Source organism: Tinamus guttatus, unplaced genomic scaffold (genome assembly GCF_059628265.1).
Source record: "Tinamus guttatus ecotype Peru unplaced genomic scaffold, ASM5962826v1 Tinamus_guttatus_pri_ptg000045l, whole genome shotgun sequence".
Taxonomy (NCBI): domain Eukaryota; kingdom Metazoa; phylum Chordata; class Aves; order Tinamiformes; family Tinamidae; genus Tinamus; species Tinamus guttatus.
In genome coordinates this window covers 3,396,057-3,414,604 of record NW_028288579.1, presented here as the reverse complement: position 1 = coordinate 3,414,604, position 18,548 = coordinate 3,396,057, and the positions used below count along the sequence as shown (strand labels likewise).

The 18,548-nt window shown below is 63.1% G+C and overlaps 1 protein-coding gene across 1 annotated transcript; it reads right to left on the bottom strand.

Moving 5' to 3' along the window:
- Positions 1 to 5,922: 5,922 nt before the first annotated feature.
- Positions 5,923 to 18,153, bottom strand: SPATA20 (spermatogenesis associated 20). Its single transcript, XM_088538140.1, has 16 exons — positions 18,122 to 18,153; positions 16,466 to 16,603; positions 16,086 to 16,150; positions 15,504 to 15,658; positions 15,125 to 15,268; positions 14,654 to 14,855; positions 14,424 to 14,554; positions 14,249 to 14,353; positions 13,644 to 13,718; positions 13,172 to 13,384; positions 12,894 to 13,086; positions 11,851 to 12,019; positions 11,148 to 11,356; positions 10,786 to 10,985; positions 10,109 to 10,189; positions 5,923 to 6,118 (listed from the first exon to the last, which is right to left on the bottom strand). Exons 1-16 carry the CDS (start codon positions 18,151 to 18,153, stop codon positions 5,924 to 5,926), a joined length of 2,307 nt encoding a protein of 768 aa, XP_088394266.1. The 3' UTR covers position 5,923.
- Between the last annotated feature and the right edge of the window lie 395 nt (positions 18,154 to 18,548).

Genomic DNA, 18,548 nt, shown 5'->3' with positions numbered 1-18,548 from the left:
GGGCTGCTCCGGCACCCGGGGCTGCTCCGGCACCCAGGGCTGCTCCGGCACCCGGGGCTGCTCCAGCATCCGGGGCTGCTCCGGCATGCGGGGCTGCTCCGGCACCCAGGGCTGCTCCAGCACCCGGGGCTGCTCCGGCACCCAGGGCTGCTCCGGCACGCGGGGCTGCTCCGGCACCCAGGGCTGCTCCGGCACCCGGGGCTGCTCCGGCACCCAGGGCTGCTCCGGCACGCGGGGCTGCTCCGGCACCCAGGGCTGCTCCGGCATCCAGGGCTGCTCCGGCACCCGGGGCTGCTCCGGCATCCAGGGCTGCTCCGGCACCCAGGGCTGCTCCGGCACCCGGGGCTGCTCCGGCACCCGGGGCTGCTCCGGCACCCAGGGCTGCTCCGGCATCCAGGGCTGCGCCAGCACCAGCACCCGGGGCGGCTCGCGGGGAGACCCTGATCCGGGGGCTCCACCGAGCCCCCGCTCCCAGGCCGCCCCTTGCAGCAGGATCGCAGGAGGGCGGCGCGCGGATCCCGCGCGGATGAGCGGATCTTCCCGCTGCTTCCAGCAGGGAGCAGCTGCTCTGCTCCCGCGGGCCGCGCCGGGGCCAGGACGGCAGCGTTAGCACCTCGGAGCTGCCCGTTATGGACAAACCTGCCCCGGTTCTGCCTTTCCAGGAGGTGTCCGGCTGCTGCCACGGCCGGGCCGCGCGGCACCGCCACGGCACCGGGCTGGAGCGCTCTGCAAACCAACCGCGAGAGCGAGCACACGGCCCGACCCCCACACTGCTCATTTTGGGGACAAACCTGCCAAGTTCCGGCCCTTCGGGGCGTGAGGGGGAGCGCGCGCCTGCTCTGCTAGCCCAGGCGCACGAGGAGTCGGCGCCGCGGAGCTGCTTCCGATTATTTTTAAGATGTGGCTTCTCTCCGTCACGAAGGGCATGTTGCATAACTGGAGATGAATCGGAAGGAAGCGAATACCCATGGAGCCCAGGACGGGGATCCACGTGCCGGGAGCCAAAACGAGGCAAATGTGAATCTTTATTACCAGTAGAGGTTGTTAAATATTTATATTTTCTGTTTGAGCCATGCTGTGACACATGGAACTCAATTATAATAGAACTGAAAACCACCCTAAATTATAGATAAACAGCAACAAATGATGCGGGGGGCGCAGGGAGGTATCTAATCTTTCCAGCACGCACCCTGGGGAGAATAAAGGGAGAAACGGTAAACGCAGAGAGCGCTGTCGCCCCCGCGTCCTCCTCCTCCTCCTCCTCCTCGGGCCAAAGGCCCCCAGCACTGCAAGAAGGGGAGGCGCAGGGGGCACCCGTGTGTATTTTATTTTAACTGAATCCTGTTTTAATGGATTCTTTGCATATCTGGGGGCTGCCAGCACCATCCCCGCACCCCAAAGCTCTGCCTCAGCCTTGCGCATCTGCGGCCCCAAGAAAAGGCTCTGCTGGGCCAGGATAGAGCCGCGCGGGGCAGGAGCGGCAGCCCGGAGCCTCCCGGGGAGCCCGGACGGAGCCGCCGCGCGGGAAGGGAACCCTCCTGCGGGAAGGAGCCGTCCGCGAGCCCTGCGGAGCCCGCCGGGGGAGCGGAGAGCCCAGCACGGACGGGCTCGTGGGCCGCCCGCGCGCCCGGCGCCGCGCGCGGAGAGCGCCTCGTTTGCCAACAGCTGAAAAACATGCCATTTAGTGAAGAAAACAGCTATCCAGGAGGCAAGAAAACACGGGAATTTAAATTAAATTTACATTACAACTTTGCCAAGGCTCGTGACCAGAATCCCTTAATCCTGTTTCTAAATCTGCTCCCTCAGCAGCACAGCGCGCGGAGCCGCTGTGGGAGACGGGGGACGCAGGCGTCCGTGTCCCCCCGCATCCCGACGATCCCAGGCCGGGGGCCTGAGGAACGAACGCAGCGGGTGCCCACGGGGATCCCGGAGCTCTGCTCTCGGCCGTGCGGGAGACGCCAGTGCTGCGAATGGGCTTATTATTGATAATAATAATAATGCTAATAATGGCAGCGCTTCCAGGCACGGTGTTTGCTGCCGGAGGCTAATTACTGGGCTGACGATCCATGCTGGAGCCTGCTGAACCAGCAGGAATGCAGTGACCTGAGCACTGCCAGCGCCGGGCTGGTGGCACGCGGGACACGGGGGCATGCGGGACGTGGCGGGATGCAGAGCTGGACGGGGGCTAGGGCAGACGGACGGAGCGATAAGAAACGACGGAGCGACAGGGCGATCCCGGACAGCTCCCGGGCACGCTCGGCTCTCGGGCCCAGCGGAGCGGCTCACGGCGCCGCTCCTGGCCTCGTGCTGAGCTCAGACAAGCTCGTTGCATGCAGGAGCACAGTGGGGTGCAGGAGAGACCACAGGAGCCAGCGATGCCCATGGGAGCAGGGCCGGGCTGTGGCCAAAACTCACATTAGGGGCCAGCCAGGATCCAACTCGACCTCAAAGCTGAGCAAGCCTGTCCAGGACCACCCAAGGGCGGAAATCTCTCATTTCTCCCCCAAAATGCCACCAGCGCTGCCGACGACAGGCGGATGAGCTGCCCGGGGGCAGAGCCGGCTCCAGCGCCCCGCGGTACCCGGGACCGCCGCTGCATCAGGCGCCAGGCAAGCGAGGGTGACATCAATGCCACCGCACGAGGCGTCCCGGAGCTATCCCGGGCCCCGTGACTAATTTGGGATGCGGGGGACATTTTTAATACGCGGCCATAAATATTCATGGGCTGTCAGCTATGAAAAAAGAGGCCGCCGCGCGCTGCCCTCCGCTGCCGGAGGAGTCGGAGCGGCCGGAGCCGCCGAGTCGCGCTCAGCACCTGGTACGCTGGGACACCCCGGTACGCCGGGACACCCCGGGGCGCAGCAGCGAGCGGCCCGGCGCAGGGTGCTCCGGCTGGTGCCTGCTCCTTGCGGATGGCCCAGGCAGCTTGGATCCGGATCCAGGCAAAAGCAGGAGCATCCGCAGACTTCTCCGGGCTGGAAGACCTTGGCTCACTCGTCTTCCACGCCAGCGGCTCCTGCCTTTCACAGCAGCTTCTGCTCTGCAAAACGCAGGAAAGGCTGGTGTGGAGCCACGTCCCGCAGCCCAGGCACCGCTGCCTGCGGCTCCTCGCTCCGGGTGGGCTCCAGGGACCGGGATCACCAGCATTTCCAGCCTTTCCCTGCCTCCTGGTCTCCGCAGGCCTTTGGTGGCCGTTGCAGCGAGGTCTGGTCACGAGCGGGCACCGAGCGCCCTGCGGCCGCCGCTTCCAGGAGGCAGCGCGGAGGGGAGCGGGTCTGGCCACGCACGCCAGTTTATATAAAAGCTGACCCAAAACGTGCAGCCTTCGGGCTTTTCATTAACAGCAGCGACGCCCGGGGGGACCAGGCGGCACTTTGCTCGCGGCATCTCGCTGTGTTATGAAGGCAGCCGCGCACGGAGGCGGCGGTGACACCTCCAGCCCCGGTGCCACCAGCAGGCAGGGAGCAGCCCGGGGCAAAGGGACCATTGGGGACCCATTGGGGACCTGTTGGCACCCAGTCCCTTCGCACGTCCCAAAACCCCCTCCCTGCCGGCACTGCCCTCTGCAAGCAGGCGCTCCTCCAAAACACACATTTAATTTAGATTTAATGCAATAGTTACCGTGCTCAGCAAATACCCAGACCACATTAAAGGCGGATTAATAGCTGCGTAATGGCCAGGCAGCCATTGCATAAGCCTCAATAAGCGGTGAGGGCCGCGCTGCTGACCTGTGCCGGCCCGCGAGCCTCCCCACAGCGAATCCACAGGATCCCACATGAGACGGGAAGGAGATCTCAGCTAAAGCACCAACGCGGGTCAGGACGCCGACCCCGTTCCCCTCCTGGCCATCCCGACTACCCCATGACGCTGGTGCAACTCAGGGATAGGCTGGGGAGAGGGATTCCAACCCGAACGCTGCCATGCCCCCAAACGCCCCACAACGCCCCAAAACGCTGCTCGGCCTTTCCTCGCCGCCTCCCCTTTAGGCTTTGGGCGGGTGACCCAGACGAGCGCCCGGCCGGCACCGGGCTCCGGCGCTGCGAGCGGCGGCTCCTCGCGCGGCCGGCCCGTCCCTCGCCGCGGCCGTCACCGGGGCCCGCGTTTCATCATGCCGACAAGCCCGGCTCCGAAAACAACCGCTTCAGCAAATCAGGCTGATCCGCTGCGAAACCGGCGAGGCCCTGGCAGGAAAAGTAATGAGGAAGGAGCGCCGCGGGGCAAGCTGAGCCGGTGCCCCCGCGGCGCCGCCTCCCGCGGGGACGGGGCCGCCGGCAGCACCGCGCTGCCGCTGTTTGTTTACTGCGGAGAACGGGTGTTTTCCTAACGGGTCAGCCCAATTAATGCTGACAGGCTGTTTACCGCGGATTTGAGCCCGGCGGCTGCCTACGGAGACGCGTGGAGGAGCGAGACGGTGCACGGGAAAGGCCAGGCCTCGGGCCGGGCCGGTGAGTTAATCCCGAAGGTGCCGAGGTGGGAGAGGGGAGCGGGAACGCAGCCGGCTGCTCGAGCCAGCGCCGTTCAGCTGCTTTTCCAGAAACACTTCAGCTTTTACAACAAAAGCAGGAAAGAAAAGTTAAAGAAACCCTCCTGTTCCATCAGCGCAGAAAGTATTCCGAGATGAGGTGCAAAATTCCTCCTCGACTTCAAAGTGTCTCTCCCGCCAGTCGCCCCAAATCCTGGCAGCAGCTGCTGGAAAGGGGCTGGACCCCGGTGTCCTAGCGGCATCGCAGGGCCGGCTGCTGTTCCAGGGGAGCCCAGCGGACTTGGAGCGACTCTGGAAAAGCCAGAGAAGCTCTCTGGTCTGCAAACAGGGAGGAGGAGGGATGGGAGAGAGAAAGGAAAAAAAAGAGAAGTTTAGGCTTTGGCAAAGGGATCTCATGTCACTGCAGAAAGGGATGGCAGAGATCCGCAGGGATGGAGGAGATCCTTAGGGAAAGGCATCCCTAGGTCTCAATGCAGGGAGTCATGCCGGAGTCGCAGGCAGCCAGGCGAATGGGGCTGCGTCTCCTGAGCATCCCTATCCAGAGATACGGGACCGACATCCCTGTGAAGCACCAGGGTTTAACTGCGAGGCAAAAAGCACCTCCTGGGATTCCTTCTGTGGCCAGGGAAACTTCCTGGAGCAAAGGAGCAGACCTGGTCCCGCGCCACCCCAAACACCCCTGCTCAGCAGCAGCCACCCAGACAGCCCACAGCCCAAAAACGGCCCAAAAACCCACGACCCGCCACCCCCATCCCCACCGGCAAACAGGACACAGCCTCCGTGGGCCTCGGCCACCCCGACTCGCTCCCCTCCGCGGCAGGAGCAAGGCCGAACTGCAGCCTCAGGAGCGGCTCCAAGGGGATTTGGGCATCCGATGCCCGGTGTTTACTGGGATGAGACTCCTAAGAGCCTTCCCGAGGCCGTGCCAGGCAGCTCCAGCCTTGGCAGAGGCAGCACTGCTTGGTGCTCAGCTGCTTGGAAGCGCTCAGATTTGGTCTCATTGCAAGTTTTCATCAGTTGTGGCCATCAGCAGTTTTTTTTTGCATACACCATGTATTAACTTACGTATGTTACGATGTACCCTGTAATGGAAAAATACCATGGCTGTCTTACCGGGTAATGTTTTCAAAAGCACTTGACTCTTAAGTCCTTCAAGTGCTTTTGAAAACATTAACCTGGGTTGCTATAGGAACCCTAATACTTTTCGCATCTGACTTCTGCATTAGTGCTGGTATTTCTATTTAACTTGCTTTCTCTTTCCTCCACGGGAGGAGGCGAGGAGCGAGCGCGCACGCGGAGCTGCCGCACGCGCTGGGCTCGTCCCGGTGCCAGGGAGATGCCAGCAGGGCAGCCCGGGGCAGATCCCAGGCTGCTCTCACCCCCGCCGGGCGCAGCGGGAGCGCTGCCGTACCGGGAAGCGCCGGGAACGCTGCCGGGGCTCTACTGCGGGGCTCCGTGCGGCTCGGCCGGGACGAGCATCCCGCGCAGCTCCCGCGGCGCCGTGACGGGCAGGGAGCAGGCGACGCCGCTGCACACGTAGGCCGTGGCCTTCCCGTCCTTCCTCCGCAGCGCGGCCAGGAAGGGCAGCCGGCGGCGCAGGAACGTGGCGTCGGCGCCGTCATCCAGCATCAGCACCTGCGGGGAGAAGGCGCCGGTGAGCGCGGGGCGGCCCCGCTGCCTCCGTGCGGCGAGTCCCCGGGAACAGCCCACGGCACGGGCGCCGCTGAGCACCGACGCGCTCGCCACGCGCCCTGGGTCCGTCCCAACCTACTTCCCTCCCTGCCTCCTGCTCCCCTGCTTGCCCTCCTCCCTCGTTGGCCTTGTCTGGAATTAATTCCAGGAGTGATTAATTACCAATTCATGTCCAATCTGAAATTCATTATTCATTTTTCTCGCTGGCTCCCCAAGGTCCTCTTGCAGGGCCGGGATAAAGCGAGCCGGCAAGCTCGCACGCGGCGGCGGGGAGATAATGGGATCCTTCCTAATTACCCTAAAGACCATTAACGGGGCAGAGATTTCACCCAGGAGCACTGGGGTCCTTATGGCACCGCTCAGCTCCCACCACCGGCCGCGGCCAACCAGGCTGCCGGCGGTGCCACGGGGACGTCACGGCAAAGTGTCCCGTGCCCAGCCTGGATCCGCGCTGCTGGCGGAGCAGCTCCCTCCACGGGGTTGCTGAGGAAGGGGAAACCGAGGCTCGGAGAGGGGCAGGCTGCCCCCGAGCGTTAGCACCATCCTCCAGCGGGGCGAAGCTGGCGGCGTCCTGCCAGCGCGGTGGCACCAGGGACCATCCTCAGCACCTGCTCCCGGCGGACACAGGACCGAGATCCTACTTTTTTACCCCATTTAGCCACTGCCCCCATTCTGCACCGGCGACCACACATTCCCAAGGCACCAAGGGCCCCGCTCTGGCCAGGATGCTGCACGGGGGCCAGACCCCCGTCCCGTCACGCTGCCCTCCCGCGCTCCACCTGCTCCACGCATCCCTGCACTCTCCACTGCTTTCCCCACATTCCTGGGCACTTCGGGACTGGCTGACAAAAATGCGCAGTTAGGGGTGTAGAGCCCGAGATTGGCACGGGAGCACCGGGCCGGCGTCCCGGACCCCATCCCGGACATCCCGGACCAGCATCCCGCAGGGCCAGCGAGCCGCAAGGGCTCCGAGCGCGGCCGCCTTCCCCTTCCCGGCGGCGCCACCCGGCAAAGGGCTCCCCCAGATGCCGATTTCCATCCGCCGGCTCTGGCGACCTCAATGCCGAATCCTCGGCTTCTCATTACAGCAAGAATTTCGATGTGAGGTTTGCAAGGAATTAATTACTGGAACGACCTAATTAATTGTGTTCCTGCAAGCGAGCCTAGCCCCCAGCGCCCTGCCGGCACCGGGGGGAGCGGGGCCGCCGGGAGACACAGCAGGGACGTCTCCACCGGCCTTGGCGGAGCCGCGTCCCAAAGCCGCCGCGTCCCAGAGCCGCCGCGTCCCAGAGCCGCCGCGTCCCCAGAGCAGGTGCCAGGGTGGCTCAGCCTTGGGCTCTTTCCTGGGAGGAGGAGGAGAGATGAGGAGCAGCTGGAGAGGGATGAAGATGAGCGGTAGAAGGAGCAACAGTGTCTCCCTCTCCATGCTCTGCACAGAAGGATGCTCGGCAGGAGAGGACAGGGAGCTCCGGACCATGATCCTCACCCCCACCCCGTGCTGAGCAGCAGGGTTTGACTCTCTTCTCTCCACTACCTTTGCAAGGTGAGGACAGAGAACATCTTCCTATGGATTAAATTATCCAAATCGGTGCCCCACACAAGCCAAATGCAGACATAAAACACGGGCGACACCAGCTCTGCCAGGACCAGCTCGGCCTGTGGCCCAGCCTGCAGAACCCGACCTGCGTGTCTGGCCAAAGGAGGGCTCCAGCCCTCAGCCCTCCCTACAAGGAGGAAGCCAGGCCAGGGGCAGCGCGGCGCCTTCCAGACAACGTCTTCCCTCGCCTGTCCCAGGAAGACAGGCCAGGGCTCTGCGGTTCCACCCAGCTCCGTCTCCCTGTCAGCCCCCATTACACCCAGATAACACTGAGGAGAGCAGATCTCTCACCCCAGGCCTCCGTGACAGCAGGGAGAAGCAACTGTCACCACGATGGGCGCAGGCCTCTGATATCCCATCTGCTGGAGACAAGCTCAGCAATCCAGGCACCTTCCTGCTGCAGGAACAAGCACTACGAAGGTGGACTGGATGAGCCTGGGGCTGCAAAACTTGAGCATGAATTCAGTTCCTACAGCTCCTTCAGCATTTGGTGTGCTGGGAGGAAGAAATATCTTCCTCTGGCTCTGCACTCCCTCGGTGGAGAGAGCTTTTCTGGCAGAGATCTTCCTGCCGCATTCATAAACATGTGGGAAAAGTTCTTCTTCCAGGAAACAAACCCAGGCAGCAGCCGGGCTGCCAAGCATGACAGCTTCTGATCTGTCATCTGCCTCGGCCCAGCACGTCCAAACCGCGACGTGGACTCACGCGGGGGGATAGGAGGACTCCAGCTCCGTCCCTGCTTGCAGCTGCCCATCACAGCACAGGGAAGAGCATTTCCAGGATGACCCTTCCAGATGCTACGAGGAGGAGCCTTGGCACTGCACATGCAAAGGAGGTGGTTTCTCTATCCTTGCTGTCCCAGACATGCGATGGGGGAAAGCAGAGGTTAGTCCCAGTTGAAATCAGCGCCGGGGAAGCAGAAACCCTCAACAAGCCACACAAAGGCCAAACACGAGGCAAGATACGGACCCCAACCTGCCTTCCACCACCCCAGCTGCACCCCTCCACGCTCACAGCTCATCTGGGATCACTGGCCAAGCGCCGCCTTCCTCGGGCAGCTTCCAGCGTTTTACCAACCCCCAGAGAGGAAGCACAAACAAGCCGAGCACCCAGCCCTCCTCTTCCTCGCTGCTCTGGGGAGGCAAAGGCCTGGGGAGGATGGAGCGTCTCCTCGGGGAGCAAACCTCCCAACGGCCAGGATCACGCACAGGAGGGAGGAACCGCTGTGCGACCCGCTCTGCTCAGAGCCCCCGAAGTTGTCAGCGGTGTCCCCCGAGCCCGAGCTGGCCCTGGGAGGGGGAACAAGCACTGAACCTGCTGCTGGGAAACAGAGTTCGCTTTTAACAGCAGCGCTTGGCTCCCTGCTGCCAACACGGTGCTTTCGATTCCTGCAAACTGGGTCACTCACTGTAATCCTTCAAAGGGAGAGGGAGGAATAAAGCTGGAGCAGAGCTGGGCCTCGTACCCAGCACGGGGCACTGTGCGGGCAGAGATGCCCGGGGAGCTGGAGCAGAGCTGCCTTCCCGACCACGCTCCGGTTGGAGGAACGGCCCGGCTGCAGCGCGGCTGCTCCTGCCCACCCTGCGGGAAGAAACGGCCCCTTCCCGCCGCACCGCGGCCCCCCGGAGCCTCCCACGGAGCCGGGGTTCTCCCTCCAACCCCGGGGTGTCCGCACTCGTCCCAGCCCGGTCTGGGATGCACTGGATGATACATCCCTGAGCAGAGACTGCGACAAGCGCAGCAGGACAGCAGCCCCACTGCACACATGACAACACCAGCCACAGCTGATCACATACGGGCTCAGAGCAAAAGGGTTTTGGAGAAGCCAGACCCGCGGTAACCAAGCCCTCGGTGCAGATGGAGCAAGGAACCAGCTTCTTCCCAGAGACACACGAACATCTCCAGGCTGACGGTGACCGGCACACCAGGCGGATGGGATCAGCGCAGGGCACGGCACATCCGCATTGGAACAAACGGTTTTCCCTGGGGAGGGCAGCGCTGGGGGCACCGGGCCAGGCAGAGCGCGGTGTGAACACACACAGCCGCAGCGGATCAACTCCCACCCCAGGCGCCAGAACGGGCTGAATGGCTGCTTCTGCACCAGGGAGAGGTGCAGGGGCTGAGCCCCGGCCCACGCCGAGCTGCCGACAAACAACAGGGAGACGGGATATTCCCCAGGAGGGGAGCAGGACAGGGTGGGAAGGAGGAGGAGGATGGATGCTACAGCAGCACTGGAAGAGAGGAGGATAACACAAGCAACCTAGCTGGCACCACTGAACAGCAGCCAGGAGGGAAAGGCTGTGCAGGAGGGACAGGGCGAGGGCTGGCACCTCTACCTTGTTTGGGCAGAAGACGGAGTGGACACAGCGAAGCAGATCTTTGGTGTCTTCCCCTTGTGGGTCTCCACAGATGACAACCTGTCGGGAAGAAGAGGGCAGAGGTGGAGACCCCGGCAGCACCTGCTCACAGGGGATGTTCACACAGCCCTGGGCCTCCGTCCTGCAGCACGTCCAGTCTCTCTGGGCTCTGGGGCCCAGCAGTTTCTGGTGTTTCACCCAGGATCCATGGATGAGACTCCAGCATAGACATAAAGCCACCTGTGGGGCTACACAGAGCAGAGGCTCAGTACTGCTCATGGTGAAACACAGAGGCTTTGGAAAAAAACCAGTTCAGGGAAATGCAGGGCATCTGCACGCAGATTATGAACCTGAACCGGAACCGGCTGAGGAAGCTGGAAGAGAGACCCACACACATGCCAAAAGCAGGGCCCCTAGTCTGGCCTCCTGTGAGCATCGAAAATAAGCCCCATATAGCAAAGGCTTTAATGACAGATGAACGCCACCTTGTCGCTCTCCCACATGCTCTGAGGCGGGGAGCTCAGGTGGTGGAGCATGTGGTTACAGGGCAAACGCGTAGGTAAACGTGTCTGCTTGGTGCTCCCTGCCCAGGTGAGTTTGGCCCACAAGGAAAGACAAGCACATGAGCCCCAGGCACCCCACAGCCTGGTCCCTACCTGCTTGAGGGTGTGATGGAAGGCAGCGCTAGCACGGGCCATCTCGGGCAGGGCTATCGGGATCTTGAGCAACCTCTCCGAGAAGGCGGCCAAAATCTGCCCGGCTTTTTCCACCCACTCCATGTGGCCGGAGTAACAGGCTGCTCGGAGCAGGTTCATGACGGTGACGGAGTTGGCGCTGGGCTCTGCTCCGTCCTGGTCTGCGGGAAGGGAACAACCCCTCAAGTCAGCCCAGCTGCCTCATGGTTTGGCCCCCCAGGCAGACATCAGCCCTCCCTTCCCTAAACTGCCACCCCGCAACCTGCCTGGGGGGCACATCCCATTCCCGGCCCTGGAGAGCAAGGATGGGCGCCCAAACTCACCGTCCTTCAAGCGGAGGAGCAGAGAGGGATCGCCAGCCTCGCTGAAGAAATACGCAAAGCCTTTGGGGTCCCAGAAGAGCTTGTCCTGTGTGTGCTGGAGCTGCAAGGCCCACTCCAACCAGCTCTGGTCCAGCGAGGCCTCGTACAGGTCAAAGAGAGCCTGGATGACAAAGACGTAATCCTCCAGGAACCCTTGGATGGGCACGGCGCTACAAGGGCGAACAGAAGGACCATCAGGGTCTCTGTGCCAGTCAGGAGGGCAGTGGCTTCCAACCCCTTACGAGTGGATAAAGACACTGGTTTCTGCTATTTGGGAGTCAGAGGAGGAGAAACCACCTCGCCTGGCCCTTCCCTCAGCTCAGTCCAAGATAAGCAGCGGTTGTTGCAAGTCATCACACCAATTAGCCCTAGGATCCTGGACAGGGACATAAGCAGCATGGGAGAACAGGGAAGGCTCCTATCAGCTGGGAAAGAAGATGAGAGAGGGAAAGGAGAGGATTTGACCTTAATTCCTCCTTGCTCTGTTCAGAGTACTAATCCATCCCCAAATACACGCACAGGAGGCAGCTCTGCGCACGGCAAACAGCCTCTCCCTTCGTGCTCAGCCTGACCTGGAGGATGGGAGCACGGGGACCACGGGGCTGCCAGGGCAGCGGCTCGAGGGTGCCCAAGCAGCTCGGGGATGCTCTGCGCCTCGGCTCACCCCTGCTCCACGGCGTTGTCTTCGCCCCGGTAGCAGCTCCGCAGCAGCCTCCCGCTGGCGGCGTCGAAGAGGTGTCTCTGCAGGAAGGCAGCGGCCCGCGCGGCCCGACGCACGTACTCCTCCTTGGCCAGGACTGCCCCAGCCTGGGCAAAGCCCGAGATCATCAGCCCTGCACAGGCCACAGGGACGGGCTCAGGAAGAGGCCGCGGTGCAAGGGACTGGCTGGAGAGTCACAACCTTTCCTTTGAAGGATGCTTAGGATGAAGCTCATCCTCCCTGACACTCATGGAGGGCCAAAGGCAGGCCAGAGCGCAGCTGTCCTGTCTTACTAACTGTTTAGACCATTAAGAAAGTCATTTTTTATCAACGATGAGAAAGTAAGAGCTCTGAAAGGCCAGCAAGAGCTCAGTTGTTGCTTGTGGGCAAAATCATGGCCTAAGAGAGCCCTCCTGTTTGTGGGACTTAGGTACGTGGCATAACTCCAGCTCATACAGTCCCCCAAACAGCCACACTGGGCACCTACGGCTAGGACAGTGCCTGGGGACGGTGCAGTTACTGGCTGCTGTGGGGCGCGCGGACAGGCAGACACAGAGCCGTGGGGCACCCTGCCGAGAGGGGTGCGCACGGGGCCGAGGCCCCGGCTGGGCGCCCATCGCCCCGCTCAGCTCCCCGCGCTGCGCCGGGCCCTGCGGAGCCCTGCGGAGCCCCGCGGAGCCGGAAGGGCTTTGCTGCTCCCTGCCGGCAGCAGGGAAACAAGGCCACGGCAACACCTCGACCATCAGCAACACCCCGAGACCCCCGGCAACAGCCGGAGCCTCCAACACGTCACGGCGTGGAGGCACCCGGGCTGCTTCCTCCTGGGCTGGGGGACGTCCCATACGTCGCCTCCCTGAGCTCTGTCCTGGCTCGGCTGGACGTGGGGGGCTCCTTACACCCCCCAAAGCCCCATGAGGGTCCCGTGGGGGCCCGGCTGTGCCGTGCCAGCCCCCGCACACCCCACGGCCTGCGCGCGCCCAGGGACGGGGCCCGGAGCCGCCTCTCACCGTTCCACGACGCCAACATCTTGGTGTCCAGGTGTGGCCGCGGCCGCTGCGCCCTCGCCGCCGCCAGCCGCTGCCGGCCCCGGTGCAGCAGGGCGCCGAGCCGGCCCCGCGGCAGCCCGAACCGCGCCGCCGTCCGCTCCGGGGACGAGCGGGACATCAGCACGTTCTTGCCCCGCAGCTCCCCGTGGGGGTCCTGCAAGGAGAGCCCCGCTCTGCACACACCACCGGGGATGGGGACAGGCCAGCTCCACGGCACCCAGCCCCGGGCACCCCCTCACCTTCTCGGGGCTCACGTTGCCGTCCTCCTTCACCCCGTAGTGGTGCATGAAGACATCTCCCAGGGTTGTCCCTTCTGCAGCCCCCTCAACAGGGTCAGGAAGGAGGGCCCGGATTTCCTCGGCCGTCCACACACAGAACGCCCCTTCCCGCTTCTCTGCGGACGCGGCGGTTGGGTAGGAGTCGGCATCCTCTGCGCTGTAGAAACCTCCGGCCTGGGAAAACGCAGCACCGTTAACAGAGAGAGCACCAGCCGCTGCTGCAGCATCTCTCTGGCTTCCCCCTATTTCCACTGGTTTTTCTCTCCCGTTTTCCCCGTTACGGTAAGCCTGGCTGCAGTGCAGGGACAGCAGTGCCACCGACATCAGCCAGACCCACATCAGAACGGATCAGGAGGCAGCAAACGCGCCCACAGCCCTGAACCCCACGCAGGTCTAAGCGACTCCCTTTGCCCCAGCTCAGGGAAACCTTTACCTGGTCACTTAGGTCCCGGGAGACGTACAGCAGAATATCCCCAGCAACATCAGCAAAGAATTCATCACCAGAGATCTGTGTGGGACACGGGGTACATGTAACTGCAATGGTAATTAAGTAATAGTAAATAACAGTTCTCCAGTAATAGTACAGAGGACCTGGGGGTGAGGGAAAGAGGCACAACAAAGCATACAAGATTCTGATTTAAACAGCTAACAAAGGGGAAAAACACATTTGAACACCCAATGATTTAAAAATGTGGGATCTCAGACAGATCTACAGGCACTGGATAACAACCCTGGTTTTGCACCAAGCTGAGGGAGGGCAGGAGATGTTTCCAAGGCTCTTGCAGAGATCAGACAGAAAACAGTGTTGTTTTCCTTCATACGCAGAATCCTGTGGCTAGATTTCCACAGGCTTGTGCAGCTCTCACATCCAGATGAAGTTAGATCAACAAAGAAGAGAATGGGACCTCCTAGGCCCGCTGACATGGGCATCATCTTGGTAAACAGGTTTCCATAGTGCTTCCCGAACTGAGGAAGCCGCTCACAGCCCGGACCATGGTGCTGAGCACACCTCCCTGCACAGGAACGCGGCGGCTGTACCTGAAACGCCCTGGTGTAGGCAGTCACCAGCTGTCCCTGGTCATACAGCATCTTCTCAAAGTGAGGGACGTGCCACTGCTGGTCCGTGGAGTAGCGGTGAAACCCCTGCAGACACCAAGCGGATGCGTCTCCATGCTGCATCTCCTGGAGCTCCCCTCCACGGCCCTGCTCTCACCTGCCCGATGTGGTCGTGAATGCCCCCGCAGGCCATCATCCTGAGGGTGTGCAGGGCCATCTGCAGCGCCCGGGCCCCTTCCGGGGTGCTTCGGTGCAGGGCCCAGTACGTGAAGAGGAAATTCAAATTCACTGAAACATAGTGACGAAGCAGGAGGCAGCAGGGTGGGTTCCGGACCATGCGGCACCGCCTGCACCATGGCAGAGTTCAGCTACGGGGTCCACACTGACCTGGGGTGGGAAATTTTGGGAACTCCGAGAAGCCACCATACTCCTCATCATAGGACTTGGAGAGCTGCTGGAAACACAAGGCCATCACCTCTTCGGATGGTGGAGGCAACTCCTGGGCCTGGCCACGGATCCGAGCCTGGATCTGAAGTGCTTCCATGATCTTCTGACTGTTCTCTAACAGAGCATCTTTGTTCTGATTCCACTAGGAAAAATAAGAAAGATCAATCCTGCCATCTTTGTCTCTCTACTTCCTGCACTGCACCAGACCAAATTTTACCTTTGTTTCTCAGGCTCCCTTTCCAGATCAGCTCAAATCCACCATTAACTCACCTAAAACTCTTTTCTGTTCCTCATGCTACTAATTCCAATAACTTTCTCTCAGCTCACTCACCTACCAATCCTAGTGCAAATTTTCTGCAGATTTCCCCTTATTCGACCCCTGTCTGCAGCCCCCTTCCCCATCCCCTGTACCTGCTCAGCGATTCGGAGCAGCAAAGTCCGAAAGCCAACGCGGTAAACGCGATCGTCCGGCGGGAAGTACGTCCCCCCGGCAAAGGGCTTGAGGTCTGGAGTCAGCCACACGCTCATCGGCCACCCGCCTCCACCGCTGGTTGCCTGGAAGAGAAGGCACAGCTGCACCAAGAGCACGCGAAAGGCCCTCTGGCACGCGCATGCACTGCACACGTGGAGGAGCCGGTGTTCTGCTGCATCCCTGGGATCGTGGCCTCTTCTGGACCGCCGAACACACTGAGCTCCCAAGACCTCCACCACTTCTCGCCTGAGGAACGAGGCCATGGGCCGCATCCTGAGCGGTGGCCAAAGCCCACGTGAGCCTGGCCTCACCTCCTACCTGCACAAAGGTCATGTACACTTTGTCCACATCTGGCCGCTCCTCACGATCCACTTTTATGCACACGAAGTTCTTGCTCATGATCTCACCGATCTCCTTGTTCTTGAAGGATTCCTCCTCCATCACGTGGCACCAGTGGCAGGTGGAATAGCCAACTGCAAACAAGTTCAAGCAAGTGAGGAGAGGCCCTGTGCTGAGAAGCAGGACACACAGCCTGTGGGGAGATCTCTTAGAGCATGCAGTACCTTGCTAAGGGGACCAGTTGCTTTCCCAACTGGAAAAGAGCCTCAAGGAAAAAGCCTTGCATCAAGCACAGAGACCTGCAAGGCTTCCTGAACAATCCGGCTCTTGCTCCAAGGGCAGGACCCAAGCACTCTGCTGGCAAGAGGCCCCTGAGTGCAGCCCATTTGCAGCCAGGGCCCATTAACGCAGACACCTGCGTCTCTTGCTGATGGAGAATCACTAACCCGCATCTTTACCTACGGGGCTATTTACACACCGGCTCAGGCAAAGCAGCCCAGCTTATCTCATCATCTACCCAGTGACATGCAGGAGAGTTTAATACGTCTTGTTCCCAGTTACCTGACAGAAATATCAGCTTGTTTTCTTTCTTTGCTTTATCAAAGGCTTCCTGACCCCAGGGGTACCTGTAGAGACAAGAAACAAGCTCCAGCTGTCACAGCTTTAGGGGCGGCCTGGGTCCCGGCTGCTGTGTGACGTAGAGCAGCCAGGGCACCGCTCTGAGCTACATCGACCCCGCTCGCAAGCCTGGAACGCAGCACGGTGTGAGGGCCAAGCTGCAAGTGCAACCACGGGCTGATGCCCACACTGGACACAGGTGGGCAGGGAGCGTCTCAGTCCCTGTAACGAGGCCAGGCCACTTCAACCCCTTCTGCAAAAGCCACTTCTGCAGTCCCACACGTTTCAGTTCATGCAGGGAGAAAGGCAGGACTCTTTCTTACCAGTCCACGGGGTTGTGGGCATGCTGGAGCAGATAGGGGGACTTCTCATTAATGAGGCGGTTGGTGTAACGAGGGCCGCTGGGCTCGCAGGACTTCCCCCCTGTGGCCATGGCCACGCACGCCTTCAGAAACACACACCTGCGACAGCAAACACCGGGGTATTCATCTGCCCTGCGTGGCCCCTGGGGGAAGCAGCAATGTCCCCAACCTCAGCACAGCCCTGGCCAGGGTCACCCAGGGACTCTGCACCCTCTGTGCTGCAGGCCCTGCGTGCTCCAGCCTTGGCCACAGCAGTGCCATGATCCCATCCCGCGGCCTGTCCCCCCGTGCAGCAGTGCCATGATCCCACTCTGGAGCCTGTCCCCCCGTGCAGTAGTGCCCGGATCCCATCCCGCGGCCTGTCCCCTGTGCAGCAGCACCCGGATCCCATCCCGCAGCCTGTCCCCCCCGTGCAGCAGTGCCCGGATCCCATCCCGGAGCCCGTCCCCCCGTGCAGCAGTGCCATGATCCCATCCCGCGGCCTGTCCCCCCGTGCAGCAGCACCCGGATCCCATCCCGCAGCCTGTCCCCTGTGCAGCAGTGCCATGATCCCATCCCGGAGCCTGTCCCCCCCGTGCAGCAGCGCCATGATCCCATCCCGCAGCCTGTCCCCCCCGTGCAGCAGCCCCGCGAGTGCCCCGTGGCGGCTGGTGCTGCAGCAGAGGCTGCTCCCCTGCAGCTGCAGCAGCGGGGGACGCGGGGGATCTGCACGTGGTGACAGGCAGGGCCCCAGCACTGCCACCCCCCGGGCCCTGCTCCCCCAGCGCAGCCCGGCCACCAGCACCCGCGTGGGGACACGGGGACCCGGCAAGGGGGCTGAGGGGGCAGCACCGCAGCGTCGCTATCCGGGGTTCCCCCAGCCCAGCCCGGGCACCCTGTGGCGCCGGGGGGGCTGCTCTGCCCTCCCCTCCCACGAAGCTGGTGCCAGGGCAGCCAGTGCCTCTGCTCGAGGCACACGGGGAGCAGCAGCGCCCGGGGCGGCCGGGGCGGCGCAGGCGGGAGAGGGGCCGGGGGAGCAGAGAGCAGCCCCCTGCGCGCAGGGGTGCGAGGAGGTGCAGGAGGGACAGGAGGGCAAGGGGAGGATGAGGAAGGAGAGGAGGGTGCACAGGGTGGGGAGGGGGCAGAGCCAGTGCAGGGATAATGTAAGAGGGGAGGGAAAAGGGAGCAAGCGGTGCAGGGGGGCACGGCAGGGGCAGGGGGAAGCGCAGGGGTGCAAGGAGGACAGAGGGGATACAGGAGAGGATGACGCAGGACGGGGGCTGCAATGTGCAGGGGAGTTGCAAGGGGTGCAGATCAGGTGCAGAGCTGCGAACTGCACAGAGGGAAGCGGGAGGGATGCACAGGGTGCAGAACAGATGCCATACAGGGAGCCGCGGGGTGCCGAAAGGCTGCAGGGAGACACGGGAGGAGGCGCAGGGCTTTGCAGGAGGGTTTGCAGGGACGGAGCGGGAAGAGCCGCAGGGGGCAGATGGCGCAGGGGGCCGGGACGGAGCGGGGACGAGGCGCTGCCCCGCGCGGGGGCCGCGCTCCGGCAGGGCCCGCGGCGCCCCCCGCCCCGCCGGGGAGCCCGGCCCGGCCCGGCCCGGCTCGGCTCGGCCCGGCCCGGCCCGGCGCTACCTGCGGGCCCGGCGCAGCGGCGCCGCCAACATGGCGGCCGGGGGGCGGGGCCGCGCTCGGAGGCGGTGGCGCTGCCGGGGCCGGGGCGCCCCCGCGCGTCCCCCGCGCGCGTGTCCCCCGCGTGTCCCCCACGCGTGTCCCCTGCACACGGCTCCCCCACGCGTGTCCCCCACACACGTCTCGCCTCACGCGCTCCCCGCAGCGCCTCTGCCCTCCCCGCACGGTCACTGCCCCCACGGGCGCCCCCGGCCCCGCAGCCGCCGCGTCCTCCGTCCCGCCGCAGGGACGAGGCCAGGAGGGCCCCGCGCCCGGCCCAGCCGCCCCGGCGGGAGCTGCTGCAGCCCGCGGCCCCGGGGGGCCTCTCGCCTCCCCGCTAGCGGCCCCGGGACGGCAACCGGGAACGGCCAGGAACGGCAAAAATAAACAA